At 35.6% G+C, this 17,509-nt stretch overlaps 1 protein-coding gene across 2 annotated transcripts in view; it reads left to right on the forward strand.

Annotated features, from left to right (window-relative positions):
• Positions 1 to 17,509, forward strand: part of PELI1 (pellino E3 ubiquitin protein ligase 1) — a 66,028-nt gene that overhangs the window by 41,241 nt on the left and 7,278 nt on the right. For both annotated transcript variants that reach the window (XM_066378152.1, XM_066378153.1), the window contains exons 2-4: positions 10,441 to 10,580; positions 12,667 to 12,796; positions 16,396 to 16,497. In XM_066378152.1, the coding sequence (XP_066234249.1) occupies positions 10,510 to 10,580; positions 12,667 to 12,796; positions 16,396 to 16,497 (303 nt within the window). In that variant the 5' untranslated portion in view covers positions 10,441 to 10,509. The remainder of the gene's footprint in view (positions 1 to 10,440; positions 10,581 to 12,666; positions 12,797 to 16,395; positions 16,498 to 17,509) is intronic.

Consider the following 17,509-nt stretch of genomic DNA (forward strand, 5'->3'; position numbering starts at 1 on the left):
TTCATTTATAATATTGTTCCAGCCCAAGCTATAGTGATTTTTTATATGCTTTAGAATTTACTGTTGTCTATTGTTTTCTTTTGAATTATTAAATTTGAGAATTATATTGCTCTGTGAAGGAAATTGTTTGGTAGCCAGAATCATAGAGCTGTCATTGTATTTTGGTTAGCTGTTGACAGCTTATTCAGTATCTAGTGTGTTCTTTTTTTTTTTTTACCATAAATCTTCTTCTGGGTTGCTCTCAAAGAGATCTAGATGTTTGGGATAACTACAGTTTATTATTTAAACATTTTCACATGGTAGGGAAAAATATAAGAAATTTTTTAAATATTGAGAGTCTTGCTTTATAAGGATTTTAAGTAATGTTTCTACCTGAATATTTTGCTCTTCCTCTGATATAGTGGAAAGAGTTTTAATAATTTTAGATTTGATAATTTATTGGTGGTGGTGGGGTTGCTCTTTCTGCTAAAAAATGAACAATGATAGTTCCTAGAAGTGTTGTTTTTTTTCTGAGTCATTTTATTTTCATTAAATGAAAAGATATAATTGAGATTTTTTTTTTCTATAGGGAATTCATGAAAAACTGAATTTGCTTGCTGGAATATTGACATGTTGCCTAGTAGTGTGTGTTTATTTTTTATAATTTTTTACTCTGTGAGGGGGAAGTATTCACTCACTCTTGTATGTATAAAATGAAAGTTAAGTCAGTGACAAGAGAAAAGTTGCAAATTACAGTCATAATTTGAATTTAAAAGGATTATAATTTAACTAATTGAGGTATTTGTAATGTGAAAACACAACAATAATTAGAGTAGAGAGAGAAAATTTGTAAAACTATCCCATCTATATATATGTACCATTTTCCTAATGAAAAGAGTTAACTAGGAATACCATACTGAGTGATTTAAAATATTCAGTCTGCTAAAAAAAATAGATGTTCTTAGCTTCCCACACACAATGCTATAAACATTGGTAGGGAAAACATTATGATTTGGTCAAAGAAAGATCAGCTACTACTTTTCAGAACTTATCATGAACCAAAGAGAAAATTAGAATTCTCATAAGATGAAACTTTTGTTCATTGGTGAGCTTAATAATAGTTTTAATGATTTCTCTGTCAGTAGCTAACTTTACTGTTAGAAATAATACGTATTGGAGATTTAGTTATTTGAATTTGCAAGTACATTTTTCCTGTACCTTTTAAATAGAGCTTATAATGGAATTTTCAAACTGTAAAAGACTTAGTTAACATCCCTGTTTGAGTAGGAACTACATATACTAAATCTGACTTCATTTAGATATACTGTTTTTTTTCCCTATTGAGATTAAAACATTTATGCAGCATTCAACCTTGAAACTAATTGCATTTAATTTTGAGGCCTTTGATTATATTTCAGGGCCTGTTATATATTAAGAGCAGTAGAAAAACTAGAATTTTCTACATGGTGTCAAAGTTATCTACAAGAACAGATTAAAAATATTTGTTTAGATACTGAGAAATAAATAAGGTGAACCTCTGAGAAAATAATTAAATCTTAAGTGATGGGGCAGCATCACCATAAATTAATCAAGAATTACTAGGACCTACTTTGTATTCCTAACTAAATACATATTAGGTATTTAACAAATACTTGATTTTTTTTTTTTTTACATTACATTTATTCCTTGAAAATCACTGGTTTTACTTGCACAGTTTGAATAATTTCAAGAGACCCAAAAGTCTGTGACATGTTAGTGAGTGAACCAAACAGATGGCCCAACATCCAAATTTTAGTGCAACTTTGTGTTCTCATTCAGTCCTCATGACAAATTCAATTAGGTGTGGGAAATACTGTCACCATTGTTTTAGGATGAGAAAATCATGTCCTACAGAGCTGCTTTTGTAGGTTTGATAATTCATAAAGAACTCTTTATATATCTGTCGAGGGACAGATTTCTCAGAGTTGGCCCTAGGTTCAGTTACAGTTTACTTAGTTCTTCATAAGTGTCTCTTCTAGTTTGAAGAAAACATTATCATAATGAAATAATTAGTGAATAATTCAGAAAAATGTTTGACTTTCTCTGGCTTTTTGAAAAGAATCAAAATTACCCACAGCTGCTGTTCCCTTCTAGTTCCCCCTTTCTGTTCCCTTTCATAAACATTTTAAGACCAGGATTCATGTTGTTAGGTAGACAGAAGTCAAATTCAGATACTCTTTTAAAGATTTCAGTATACAGCATTAATTCAGAAGCTGTGATGGAGTTGCAGATACAAAGTGTTTTCTGTTAAAACTATCTACAGCATTCAATAGTAAAATTGCCCTTATATTCTAACTTTTTTGGTTTTGTTTTGTTTTTGTTTTTAAGAAAAATCCATGATGCATGGTTCTGTCAAATTCTGGTCAGTATGTCTGAATCAGTTTGCTCAGGTCTTGCTCAGTCCAGTGAGTGGTCACACTTGTGCAGTAACACTTTCCTAACCAAAGGGTGTGTGGATGGTGCAGTTTCACCTCAGAAAGGACATGAGACACGAACAACACTCGGAGCTGACAGGATCAGTACAGTTTGGAAATCTTGCACCCTTAGGTGGCGAGATGGCTGAAAGGAGGCAAACTTTGAATCTTGAATACATATTTTAATGCCTTTTATTAAATTTAAAGGACTATTTTGTTTTGTTTTCCCTTTTTTTACTTTTTACTTTGAAATAATTTAGCCTTAAAGAAAATATGGGGAATACAAGTAGTTAAGTTATATATTCTTTACTCAGCTTCCTCTAAAATTCAGCAATCTTTATAACCAGAGTATATTTATCAAAACCAGGAAATTAACATTGGTACAATACTATTAGCTGAACTAATAGTAGAACTAATAGACTGTGTTCAGATTTAACCAGTTTTCCACTAATGGCCTTTTTCTATTCCAGGATCCAGTTCATGATCCCACATCCCACGTACGGTAGTTGTTGCATCTCCTTAATCTCTTCCAATCTGGGGATTTCTGTTTTTTCTTGTCTTTCAGGACCTTAGCACCTTTAACAAGTACTAATAGTTACTTGTAGAACATTTATGAATTTGAATTAGTCTGATGTCTTCTTATGATTAGATCAGGGTTATGCATTTTTTGGCAGCATACCACACAACTGATGTGTCCTCAGTGCATCATAATTAGAAGATGCATGACAGCAAAATATCTCATTACAGATGTGAGGCTTGAGCAGTTGATTAAGATGGTGTCTGCCAGGTCGCTCCCACTGTGAAGTTACTGTTTCCCCTGTATAATTAATAAATATCTTGGGCAAGCTACTTTGAGGCTATTGTTGCATTTAAAAAAAGAATTCATGTAACTTGGTCATTGTTTTATAAGGACTAAAGAAATCCCAGATTATTCTATTTCTGGGAGTAATTTAACTATCTAAAATAATCCTTAATACATTTTTTGGAAGGGCCCATAACCTAATGAGATTAATATGGTTTACTCCTAGAATATTAAAATATGACCATGGACTCAGTGATCTACTTTTTTTTTCATAGATTGGTATAGATTTAAATTGGTGGGGGTGGGATCTTTTATTCATTATTTCCAAGTTTAAATTTTATCCAAGGAACTTTTAAATTCAGCTTTAAATGATTGATTGAATTACTGAGAAAATTAAAATGGTTAGTCAATATTATAGGAGTTTATTCCCATGTTAGGGCAATAGCATATATGTGAACTCTTTGCTCTTTAATACTTGATATGTAGTAGGAAAGAGTGGGGGATGATTTTCTGTTTGTTGTTTAATTTAGTTTCCCTCAGTAGTTCTCTCCTCCTCTCTCTCCCCCACCTCATATTTTCAGCAGTTCCAGAGTGTTACTAGAGTTTGAATTGTAAAGCACAGTTTATAATAATTTCTATATCATAAGGTTGTTCCAGGGAATAAATCAGTAAGTACATGTCAAGTGCTTATAACAGTGCTTGGCACAGGGACGGAGCCCAGTGTTAGCCACTATGAAAAAAAGGTAGCATAAGCATGAGTTGGCTGCCAGTGTTGGATGCTGACTTTAGAAAATGATAGAATTTTCCATGAATATACTTTCATCCAATGTTTTTGTTCCAAATAACTGTCTAACCCCACCAAATTTGGTGCTTTCTGTAGAATTTTGTTCAGGACTTTAATATTAAACCTCAGGGAATTTCTAGTCCTGCTTTTTGAGAAGCATGTTATCATTTTAAGGACTTTGGTGGTAATCTAGAAGAATTGAATATAGTCCAAGCAAGCATGGGCAAGGACAATAAAAAAATGTTTTAGTCTTTTGTTGTGTCTTTTAAAATAACATTTTCTAGATGTGGAGAATTAGTAATTATTTTGGGGTAGGGTGGCCCAGTTGTATTTAACTCCCCATCCCCAATCAGGAATACCGCCTGCTGTTTTTCTTGGCTATCACTTCTCAGGGACTGTCTGAAACCTTCTGTTCCTAGGTTGTCTGGACTCACTTCCAATATGCAGGAATTTGCCTTAGTGTAATACCCTGCTTTTTTCCCCTTGGGTTCCTTTCTCCCCACCCCATTTTCTTAAACAAACATGCAAAGTCCCCTTTATTTACTAAAGTTTTTATTGTTAGTCACTACCAGGAAACAGAGTTGACAAATACAATGGACATTGAGGAAATGACAAAGGTTCAAACCTCAAAAAGCACTAGTCATAGTTGAATAGTTGTCACAGTCTTTGCTGGAGTATAACTTGTTTAGGGTTTATTTTACACAGGTGTATTTTCTATTTCTAATCCCTCTCCTAAATGGCCCCATTATAGGGTCTCTTATTCTTATTTAGGAGTCAGTCCCACCTGACCTGGTCTGGGGTATATTTAGTGATATCAGAAAACCCAGACAACTTAACTTCTAGGAGCTTCATTTCCCCATTTATAAAATGGGGATAATAATTATACTGATGTAGTTGTGATAGAAATTAAATGGGTTAATGTATATTGAATTTGTATGTGGGTTTTAGTTTTAGCCCTTTCAGATAAGGTTTGGCCTTTACTAGTCAACTGGCCTTTCTGACTGACACACTCAGTTCCCTTATCTGGAAAATGGAGTTAATAACTTTCCTACCTAATTCACAGGGCTGTCGTGTGGGTCAAATAACATAATCTTATGTGAAAGCACTTTGCTAATTAACAGTCAGTGCAAGTGCCCGATAGACCTTAATCCAAGGTTGATTCAGATTGACATCCCTTTTGATATCAAAGGATTCCTCCATGCTTTCCAAAGCCTGCTTTTAATTTTTCTAGGCATGGGTCTCCTAAGTCAAGACGATATTTCCTTATCTGGCCTCTACAAGTCCACATTTCTCTAAATGTCAGTCTGCCCAGAACTGGCCTTATAGCTACTGCTACAGCCCCTTTCCTTCAACCACTTGAGAGAAGTTGTTTTAACGTTAAAATATTTAAATGCATAGAAATATTAATAATTAGTCACCATCCCATTCTCACTCTTATCAATTCTAATAAAATAGTGAAACTGCAGGTATCTGTAAAGCCATTGCCTTTACTAAAACGAGGGTTAGTGATACCCCTTAAGTCATCAGTATGATGATGTTAGTAAGGAAACATTTATCAAATACCTTACTATGTGTCTAGCACTATACCAAAAATAGGACAGATTTCCTTCCTAAAAACAAGCTGTCATTTTCAATCTGAGCTATAGGGCCGTGGTTCTCATAGGGTAAGGGATGGGAAGGTGAGCTACTGTCATCTAGGGGGTGTAAAGGCCAGGGTTGCTGCTGACCCTCCTCTTATCACAGGCCAGCTCCTCACAATATTGAAATGTTAATAATGCCAAGGTTGAGAAACCCTAGTTTAGAGGAACAGATATTGCCCCTGGGAAAGCTATTAATTGCTTTCCTCTTAGTATGAAAATAAGTTATCCTTGTAAGTGATAGAATATCACAATAGCCCTATGAATTAGATAGGAAAGTCTTATTAACTAGCTTGTCATTTGCCACCTGAAGGGGGAGGCAGGAGTTTGCCCAGGGAGTGCCCTGTACCCTGATGGGAAGAGGAACATGCTTGACTTCTTTCACTGCTGTACTAAGAAAGCTAAGAGACACTGCAAAAAGGAATAACCTCATACTCCTACTTCTGGCATACTGTTCCTCCTATCCCTTTTCTCCTTTTATGGAAAGGTGTTGCTTATTAATCCTGCGAATTGTGAAAGAAGGAAGGTGATTAATTTTTCATTCTTATCAAGAAACTGCTATAAATTTAACTCCCTTCAGTCATCAGCTAAATTAGTTTTATAAAATAGCTCCACTACAAATATACCAAACAGTTCTTTCTGTTTGTCATCCTTTTGAAATCAACCACAAAGGAACTCTAGTATGGATAGAAATCTGTTTCATCAGAGATAATATATGCAATCCACATTATACATGTATATAATTACCATAAAGCATCATAACATTTTCATATTTTAAATTTTTTCCCTTTTTTTAAAATCTCAACACCCTTTTGAGCCTACTCACCCACCAAAATAGAAGTATTCAAAAGATGCATGTAAACATCTACCTAAGGTCTATCCCTTGTTTAGTATTTGCTTCCTTTTAGTTTCTTGAGGGCAGGAATTTTATAGATGTGTTTGAAGATAGTAAGTAAAAGGCTATATGTAATGTTAATAATAAAAGAAAAATGTGTTACATTGAGGGAGCAGTTTGGACAAAGATTGATTTCCCAGTTTTCCTTCAAGTGAAACAGACTTATATCACATATTAATAGAAAGTCTTTACTTTGGGAAAGCTTGGTATGAAAATAATTGTAGAGCAAATGAAGAGCAAATGAATAGAATATTGTGCTGTATCAATCAAATTAATGAGACTATTTCAAATTAATATATATTTTTTGGCTAACTTTTTATGTTTTCCCACCAAACACAGAAAACACTATTCTAGAATATATGTCTTTAAATTTTTTGTTATTGTTGAACTTGGGAAGGTTCCTGATCATAGAGCAACATGCTTAATTTTCAAGGATCAAGTAAAGCTATATAATATCAAGTAAAAATATTATAGAGAAAACAGACTTATTATTGTAGAAAGATTTTCTCTAGCAATTTTTCCCCAGTTTTAGAGAATTTAATGGTGCTGTTTCATTTTCTTTGTGCTAGATTACATTGGGATAGAACTGAATATATGGGTGGGTCTGACCAACTAACTTAATTGAATACCAACAACTGGGGCAAGTAATTGAAGCATTAGAATAAACTTAATTGAATAAAGAAGATGTTTACATATATACAATGGAATACTACACAGCCACGAGAAATGATGCTGTATTGCCATTTATGACAACATAGGTGGACCTTGGAAGCATTATACTAAATGAAATAAGTAAATCAGAAAAAGCTAAGAACTGTATGATTTCACGCATAGGTAGGATATAAAACTGAGACTCATGGACATAGATAAATGTGAAGTTGCCAGTTGGGGAGGGGGTTGGGGGAAGGGAAGTAAGAGGGACAGATATATGGTAACGAAAAATTATTTGACTTAGGGTGATGGACACACAATGCAATCAACAGTCCAAATGCTATAGAAATGTTTATTCTTTTTTTTTTTTTTTCCATTTTTCTGAAGCTGGAAACGGAGAGACAGTCAGACAGACTCCCGCATGCGCCCGACCGGGATCCACCCAGCATGCCCACCAGGGGGCGATGCTCTGCCCATCCTGGGCGTCGCCATGTTGCGACCAGAGCCACTCTAGCGCCTGAGGCAGAGGCCACAGAGCCATCCCCAGCGCCCGGGCCATCTTTGCTCCAATGGAGCTTCAGCTGCGGGAGGGGAAGAGAGAGACAGAGAGGAAAGCGCAGCGGAGGGGTGGAGAAGCAAATGGGTGCTTCTGTGTGCCCTCGCTGGGAATCGAACCCGGGTCCTCCGCACGCTAGAAATGTTTATTCTTATTGACTACTGTCACCCCATTAAATTTAATTTCTAAATTAAAATAAACTTGATTGATGTATGTAGTCATTTCAAGTCCTCAAGTGCATGACTTCAAGAATTGATTTTGAAGACTTCTATATCTTATCCAGATTTTAAAACAAAGACAATATATAAAAAGAGTGAGTGCTAGAGCACTGTATAGTTACTGGGCTTTATTAAAGATTCAACATCACTGTGAATAGCATTAATCTTTCCTCAGAATACATAGTATTCCAACAACTTTTTTACAACTGTCACCTGTCAGCATGTATTAGAACTGCAATGAAAGGTTCAAGCAGTAATAGCTGTCATGGTACATTTTATTTGTAGTTTAAGAATGCCAGTTATATGTAAATTGATTATATGCCATTTTAAATTTAAGAAAACTTTAAATGGGCTTATTATAACTAATACTATCCAAGTGTTTTACTATAGGTTTTCAATTATTAGGGAGAAATAAAATCCAAGTTTAAGTGGGTTTCTATGATTGAAACTTTGATATCACTGATAAAATATTACAAAATCAGGCCTTTTAAGGGACCTAAGCAGAATAAGTATAATTAGAAATACATTGTTTTGCTTGGCTAATTTAGCCAAGAGCTCTAGAAAGTATAGAATAATGGGTACTTGCCACCTACTGTACCTCCTTGTCTAAGGTAAAAATTGTGTCTTTTGCTATAGAGGCAGTAGGACTAAATCTATAGTGCTTTGTGCATGTTACTTGTAAATTCTTATTTTAGGACCATATGGTCTCATATATTTTCAGCTCCAAAATTCTCTTCAGTCTACTTTAGTCTCTTCATTTTTAGAGATGAAGAAACAGATTGCTTTGTTCAAAGAGAGCTAGAACTAGGACATTAGCTAATACTTGCTAGACATGCAGTATACTAATATCAGCCAACTATGGGCATGCACATATCACTTTCAAATTTTTGCCATATCTGTGTACTTACTAATACTATTTAATACTATTTAAATTGACTTCTTTAAATAAATAGCCTTTTAAAAGGAAATTATTTGCTACAATAAATGGAAAACCATGATTTCCTAAAAATAAAAGGTAGCTCAAAATAGAAATCCAAATCAAGACAAAGCAGTGTTATTAAAACTGAATTTAAAATTTAAGTTTAATTCTAATTAAAATTCATGTGGGAAGATAAGAGGATTTTATAGTGTGTTTGAATGAATGGAGTTTTTTTTGTGTGTGTGTGTGTTTTTTTTAGCGAGAGAGGGATAGACAGACAAGAAGAGAGAGAGAGATGAGAAGCATCAACTTGTAGTTGTGGCATTTTAGTTGGTCATTGACTGCTTTCTCATATGTGCCTTGAGCAGGGGGCTCCAGCAGACCTAGTGACCCCTCGCTCAAGCCTGCAACCTTGGACTCAGGCCAGAGACCTTGGGCTTAAGCCAGCATCCATGGGGTCATGTCTATGATCCCACACTCAAGCCAGTGCCCCTGCGCTCAAACGATCAACCACCTCAGGGTCAAGCATGGGTCCTCTAGCATCCCAGGCCAATGCTCTGTCCATTGCACCACCGCCTGGTCAGGCAAATGGAGTTTTCTTAAAATAATACTTAAGTATATTTTACTTCTTTAAAATAAACTAATTTAGTAAACATTAGTTATTTTTTAATTTACTAATAGTAAAAGTATGTCTGAATTGCTGGTTTAAATGTTTATATCAGCTATAAGGGATTAAAAAAGAGTAGAACTGGCTAAGCCTTCTCCTTTACTTGTTGGGCTACAGATATGGTGTTGCCTTCTCTCCAAAAGAGAAAATACACCTGCTCTATTTTACTATACCGTAAAAAACAAAACAAAACAAACAACAACAAGTAGGCATTTTTCATTGAGTTTCCTATGAAACCTATTGGTAGAATTATAAAACCAGGAGACTTTTATGGGTTAGCATAAGAGTTTTGTTGTAAAACCTTTGTAATAGGCCTAATAGGAGGACCAGGGAGAGAAATAGATACAGGAAATACCTAGTCTAATGAAATAGACATGAGAATATTGTGGGGATTGTTTATTATAGTGATTTTTTTGACTTATCAGAAGTGTTGGGCTTTTGTTTTTTATACTGTGTCAAATTTATATTTTAATTAAACTTTTTATTTTGAGATAATTGTAGATTCACATACAGTTGGAAGAAATAATAACAGAGATTCTGTGCACTTTTTCAGCTTCACTCTCTCTCCTCTCCTGGGTTCCAGTGATACAGATGGCAGATATTTTGCTGTCGTTCCCACAGGTCATGAGGCTCTGGGGATTTTGGGGTTTTTTTTGTTTTTGTTGTCAGTCTCTTTTCTCTCAGTTGTTCGGATTCTTTACTATGTCCCTTTTATTCTGCTGAGCTTTTCTTTGCCAAGGCCTCCTCCCCCCCCCCAGTTGTCCAAACATGTTTGCAATTGCTTATTGAAGAATTTTTATCATGACCAGTTTAAAATCTTTGACAAGTGATTCTAACGTCTCTGTTATCTCATTATTAATGAAAATTTTTCTCATCTAGGAAATAATGCAAAAGGTGTCTCAAGGCTCCTGACCAGTGAACAGAGATTTGAGAAAGACAGCCAAGCTCATGTTTTCTCCTGATCAAGAAAATCATCCATCCAAAGCACCAGTGAAATACGGTGAACTCATTGTCTTAGGGTAAGGTCTCTCTATCTGATGACATGAAATTGAATAATATATAGTAACTTTACATCTAGGTTAAAAGTACTTTCTTTGTTTGTTTGTTTTGTTTTTACAATTTATATCCTACCTATTTCCAGAAAGGATTACAGGATAATATTACTAAATCAAGTACTTTATGTCTCCTTTTTATGTCATCACTTACAAGAGCTCAAATACTGCATAGACTTTGCCTTATCCTCACCACCAGAAAGAAGAGAGCTTAAAGATGAAATGAAAAAATGTATTTGTCTAGAGTCACATATCATTCCATTTGTCTTCCTAGTCCTTGTTTTAGAAAAATTTGCCTCGGCTGATTTTATTTTATTTTTTATAAAGGGTCAATGTAATTTCTGCATACGGCAGTCTTTGAGTAAACTCCCGTCTCTTCCTTGTCAGCCACTAATGTAGGCCATTTTACAATCAAATTCTCCCCCAGCCTCAAAACTGTTCCTATTCCCTGCCTCATTTACCCCAAGATTGACCATGATTTGGGGGTGGAAGTGAATAAGGGGAGATTACTATTAAGCTGCTGCTCCCAGTAAAGAATGAGAAAAAAGCCTGACCTGTGGTGGCGCAATGAATAAAGTGTCGACCTGGAATGCTGAGGTCACTGGTTTGAAACCCTGGGCTTCACTGGTCGAGGCACATATGAGAGTTCATGCTTCCTGCTCCTCCTTCCTTCTCTCTCCCTTCTATCTCTCTCCTCTCTAAACTGAATAAATAAAATCTTTAAAAAAAAAAAAAGAATGAGAAAAATAAAATGCTAGTGTCACATGTATGTGTGGCCTTCAGAAAATACCTTAATTCCTCTGGATTTCTGAGGAACTTCATTCATTTGAGGAATAACTTAATTCCTAGCTTGTAAAAGGAGAGTTTTTATGAGGATAGTTTTTTTTTCTTTTGTATTTTTCTGAAGCTGGAAACGGGAGAGACAGTCAGACAGACTCCCGCATGCGCCCGACCGGGATCCACCCGGCACGCCCACCAGGGGGCGATGCTCTGCCCCTCCTGGGCGTCACTCTGTTGCGACCAGAGCCACTCCAGCGCCTCAGGCAGAGGCCAAGGAGCCATCCCCAGCGCCCGGGCCATCTTTGCTCCAATGGAGCCTCGGCTGCAGGAGGGGAAGAGAGAGACAGAGAGGAAGGAGAGGGGGAGGGGTGGAGAAGCAGATGGGCGCTTCTCCTGTGTGCCCTGGCCGAGAATCGAACCCGGGACTCCTGCACACCAGGCCGACGCTCTACCACTGAGCCAACCAGCCAGGGCCTTTATGAGGATAGATTTTAAGTGAGGTGATTTTTGGGGTAGAACCCAAGAGTGCCTACTGCATAATAAGCACCCAGGTATTTTGTTTTTAGCTTTCTTCCTACTAGTCCAGTCCATGCTTACTTGCTTACCTTCAGGATATGTGATCTTAAAGACAAGTATGTTGAACTGAGGCTTAGCGGCATCTATGTCAGTTTTACAGGTTTTGGCAACATATGTGGATATGATTGTATATGTGTGTATTCAAGTGGCTGAGACTTAACAAACAACTCTAAAAATTCCTGTTTCAAAGGTTCAGCTATTTAAACTGGTTCACAATTAGAGGTGACTCTATTTTCAACAATATATACTGCATTTTTAAAGGTCAGATTAATACATGCAGTCACCTTTAGAAAAAAAAGTGAGTTATAAGGAGTCAGAAATGCTACTAATTGGCTCTTGATTACCTTGAGTAAAAGAGGGAAGAAAAATATAGATAACTCAAAGTAAAGAATGAAAAACATAAAAAAAATAAGAATGAAAAACATGATAAACACCAGGATCCAAATTCTAGCTTTGTATATATAAACCAAAGGGTACTTCTCTATGATTCAGAATGTGGTCAAAGGAAATCTCATTTTGTCTTATACTGAGACAGCTGGGGATCAGCAATTGCTGCTTAAAAAAAAAAAAAAATTTAAATACTTACAATGTGCTAATAGATCATTAATTGAGGATGGATCATATAAGGCAAAGTAACACATTTGTCAGAGTTGTGTGGTTCTTACAAGAGATCACCTAAACTTTTCTCCCCTATCAGGTATAATGGGTCTCTCCCAAACGGCGATAGAGGAAGAAGGAAAAGCAGGTTTGCTTTATTTAAAAGACCTAAGGCAAATGGGGTGAAGCCCAGCACTGTGCATATTGCTTGTACTCCTCAGGCTGCAAAGGTAAAAAAAAAATAAATAAATGTACATTAACTTGGAGAAATGGAAAGGCTTATTGTACATGTTTATATTCTCTAGCATTCCCTTTGCACTCTGCACCAGAAGTTTCCTTTTGTTTGGATGGGAGAAGACACTTTGGAGACATGATATTTGAAGGGCTGCCATATGGAAGGCATTAGACTTTTTTTTTTTTTTTTAATGACAAATCAGGATCAGTGGGTGGAAATTAGAAGGAAACATTCTCTTTTCTTATTAAAAAGGGTGGATGTGGTTCTGGGGCTTTATCTAATATTTAGAATTGTGCAACTGTCTGCCCTGAGAAGTCGGGCGTTCCTGCTGTTCCTAGAGGGCCCTTGCCTAGGCTTGGCAGGGAATGCAGTGGATAAAGAAGTGTATTCAGGTACAAGAAGCATGTTTGGGTGAGGCAATGTTTTCCCTTTGGATTGAATTTATTGGGGTGATACTGGTTACCAAAATTATACAGGTTTTGGGTGCACAGTTCTACAACACATCATCTGAACACTATGTTGTGTGTTCACCACCTCAAGACAAGTCTCCATCCATCACCGTTTATCCCCCTATATACTGGATGAGGCCATTTTTTTTTTAACTATGGTCTTCCTCAAAAATTCTATGGATGTTCTTTTTTTTTCTTTTTTTTGTCTTATAACCCTCATAACTTTAGCATAGTGTTTTGAAAAAAAGTAGACCTCGATAATTATTAAATTGAATCAAAGCTATGAAAAAGTAAATACTGAACTATATCTGCAGTATAACTTCTCAATCTCTTTGCCTAATGCTTTTAGCCCCTTTTTCTTCCCTGCCAAAATCTCTAAAACCTGGGCCACCATTTCAGGACACTAGGACTTTTCCTAGAGTGGTAGGGGGAATTTTAGATCTTCACATTTCTTGTAAATTTCTGTACTTTCAATTGTATAACACAGGCTGAATTTAGTTCTATGATGAGTGAACAAAAATTAAAAGTGTTTCTTAACTTACAGAAATACTTACATCTTTTGCTAAGCAGTCCCAGGATATTGTACATTAATATTACACCATCTGGGGTATATTTTTGTAAGATAAATAACAAAGGACAGAGCCTGACCAGGCGGTGGCGCAGTGGATAGAGCGTCGGACTGGGACACAGAGCACCCAGGTTTGACACCCTGAGGTCGCCAGCTTGAGCGCGGGCTCATCTGGTTTGAGCAAAGCTCACCAGCCTTGGACCCAAGGTCACTGGCTTGAGCAAGGGGTTACTCGGTCTGCTGTAGCCTCACGGTCAAGGCACATATGAGAAAACAATGAACAACTAAGGTGCCACAACGAAGAATTGATGCTTCTCATTTCCCTTCCTTTCTGTCTGTCTGTCCCTATCTGTGCCTCTCTCTGTCTCTAACACACACACACACACACACACACACAAAATAATAATAATAATAATAATAATAATAATAATAGACAGAAATAGCTATATAATGCCTTGTTTTAGGTCAAAGCTTCAGTCCCTACTGTTTGAAACCCAGTGATTGTAGAAAAGGAACAGTTTCCTTTAGATGTTTCTTTTTGCTCCTTTAAAGAGAGCAAATATGCTAAATAGGCAGGCGGTGGAAGTGAATGCCTGTTGGTCCAACCAGAGGAAGCTTCTTTCTAGTATTTCCCCACACGAGTGCTTTGGCATTTAGGTTGTGCCAATTATTCCTTGTGCAGGACCCTCTCACATTGCAAGACAATGCCTTTTAAGCCCTCAAATCATTGTGAAAGCCAAAAAATGTACCTAAATATTTCCAGATTCCCCTTACATAGCTAAGATAACCTCTGGTTGAGAACTGTTATCATGGGAAAATATTTCCAGTACCTACCTCTGCAATATTCTGTACTTTTCTTTGCATTTTTACTGTCACGCTTCTAATATTTTTATTGTTAGCTCCTTTTCATCTTTACTAGACAACAAGAATTTTTAGGGATCAAAGATTGACTTTCCCCTTTCAGTTTTGGAGAAATGTGGAATGAGGTCATGAAGAAAACTGTTTAGTCTGGCAGTCATCTAGGATGAAGGGTTAAACCCTGCCTTCCAGTCCAGTGAGAACTTAACTTGATGTAGTTCTTGTTCTCAATCTAAGTAGGTTTAATAGCAAAAATTAAATAAATAAATAAAAAACAGGATTACAATTTCAAAGTACACAAAACCTCTGTTTTTAAATCTCTTTAGCAATTAAGAATTAACTTCCAAAATACTAAGCAGTTATTTGATTGAAAAGTCAGATACTTAATGCTGAATTAAAGTAACTGTAGGTTTTAAAACCTGTGAAACAATTATACAATATTTATAAAACATGAAGTGTAATAAAAAAGAACAACATGCATGGGAATGATCTATGCTGCGTTCTTGAGGTCAGATGCCTCTATGAAGAAAGGGGAGTAGGGAGGGACATGCAAACAGCCTTGTTTGTATCAGTAAAGTTTAATTTCTTTTAAAAGACAACAAGCAAAAATTGCATTAGTAAACTGTAATAAAGCTGGGTAATGAGTACCCAGGTATTTGTTCTCTTTATATAGTATATGAAAATTTCATAATCCTTTTTCATCTTAAAGCTACATATTATTTTAAGGCTTTATTTATTACAGATTAGCTATAAGTTGAAACCAAGTAAAAATGTAAAATGCCAAAACTCTAATTGAGAAACATTTTTTTCATTTAGCTTCTCTGCATATAACCATTCTTTGTGTCTTGTATCTTGTATCTGTTTTCCTTTTACGCAGCCTGTTTCTACTTCCTTTGTTTGGGTTTTCCCCCTCTGATGTTATCTTCAACACATATACATAGAACATACCTGAAAACAAAACTGAAAAGTTCAATTTAGCAATGTTTTTAGTTTGGGATAAGTCAGAAGTACAGTCGTAAGCATTATATCCATTTCCTCTGACAATGTTTAATCGTTCTATGAATTTTTCTGTGTCTGGCCCAGCCTATGACAAATATCTGTCATCTGCAGTCACAGAATGGTTAAAACCAGTTAACTCTGCTTATTGGTTAACTTTATAACTTTTTGAGTTACTTTAGAAATAAAATTCCTCTTATAAGAATTTGTATTCTCTTCTTATCAGAGCAAAACTGAGTACTGTTTTCAGATTCTACTTGGGATTTGGTTTTGATTACCTTATAATTTAAAACATAAGAAAGACCCAAATTTTATTGTTTTTGTACAATGAAATTATGTTCTTACTCTATAACTACTTCAAAGTATTCTTCTGCACCCCACTCAACCTGAGAAACTACTCTCACAGCTAAGGTTATGCAAGAGTTACTCATCTCGGCCCTGGCCCCTTGACAGTTGGTTAGAACATCCTTCCTATACACCAAGGTTGTGGGTTCGATCCCTGGTCAAGGCATACACAAGAATCAAAGAACGAATGCATAAATAAGTGGAACAACAAGTCGATGTTTTTCTGTCTATCTCTCTAAAAATCAATCAATCAGAAAAGCATTTAACAGAGTTATTAATCTCTAAACTTAATTTCAGGGGGAAAGATATACCTTTTTTAAAAAATCCAATTTAATTGACCTGCCAGCTAGTTTTTGCTATTAATGTTTTTTTTCTTAGGCAATAAGCAACAAGGACCAGCACAGCATATCGTATACCTTATCTCGGGCCCAGACAGTGGTGGTTGAATATACGCATGACTGCAACACTGATATGTTTCAGGTATTATATGTAAATTCTTTTTTCATTTAAAAAAAAAAGTTAAAACCTGTTGTTAGTGACTTTTGCTCTGTTCAGATTAAGGATATTTTCACATATTTCATTAAATTATATATTGTTTTTTAAACCCCATACATAGACGTTACTGTAGCATAGTTAAGAGGTGGTCTCTGAAATCAGATTTCCTGGTAAGCATTACTTAACATAGCCCGTGAATGCCTCGGTTTCCTCCTGTGAAGTATGGTTAACAGACCTTCCCTCATATGACTATTAGGAGGCTTAAATGGTTTATTTAGTACATGTAAAGTGCTCAGAGGTATGCCAGGTAAAGATGGTAAACACTTAGCTGTTAATAATATAGATAAAATAGTAGCTCTATTAGCTATTATTATCCCAAAAAAAGAACCAAGAAATATTCTGTACATGTTTATGATTTTTTTTGCTACTACTTCCCTACCTTCCTCCGTAGACAACAAAAAGTACAGGCAGTTCTGTTTCTAACATATTGTATATGTCAAGTCAGACTTGTTTCTCAGCACATATTTGGTTGATAAAAGTTTCTTTTCTCCTCAATATCATGATTTTATACCAATCAATGGTATAAAAGAATGTTTCTATAAACTTAATAGAACAGCCAAACAAAGATATAAACAAAATTCATATGTTCTCCCTTAATATTGGGTTTTATAAAGACCTGGGATTTTCTGGACAAAAACTTAAGTACCTAATAATGTTGCTTTTACAGTTAATATCCCGGTGACTTTTTAACTTTTTCTTTACTTAACAAGGTTAAATGAATGTGAAAAGGCCTGGAGATACCTTTAATAATAACCAGTAGCAAAATAATTCTTTGAAGTAACTCACTCCCCCCTAGCCTCTTTAATGGAATCCTGAATTTTTTAGACTAGTATCTAAAGTATTAGAATATAGATGTTGTTTTTACCAAAAGATTAAAAATAAATAACAGCCTTAATGAAGATGAAAGTTTGGGCCTTAACAAGAACTTAACACAGCA

The sequence above is a fragment of the Saccopteryx leptura genome, chromosome 3 (genome assembly GCF_036850995.1).
Source record: "Saccopteryx leptura isolate mSacLep1 chromosome 3, mSacLep1_pri_phased_curated, whole genome shotgun sequence".
Classification (NCBI taxonomy): Eukaryota; Metazoa; Chordata; class Mammalia; order Chiroptera; family Emballonuridae; genus Saccopteryx; species Saccopteryx leptura.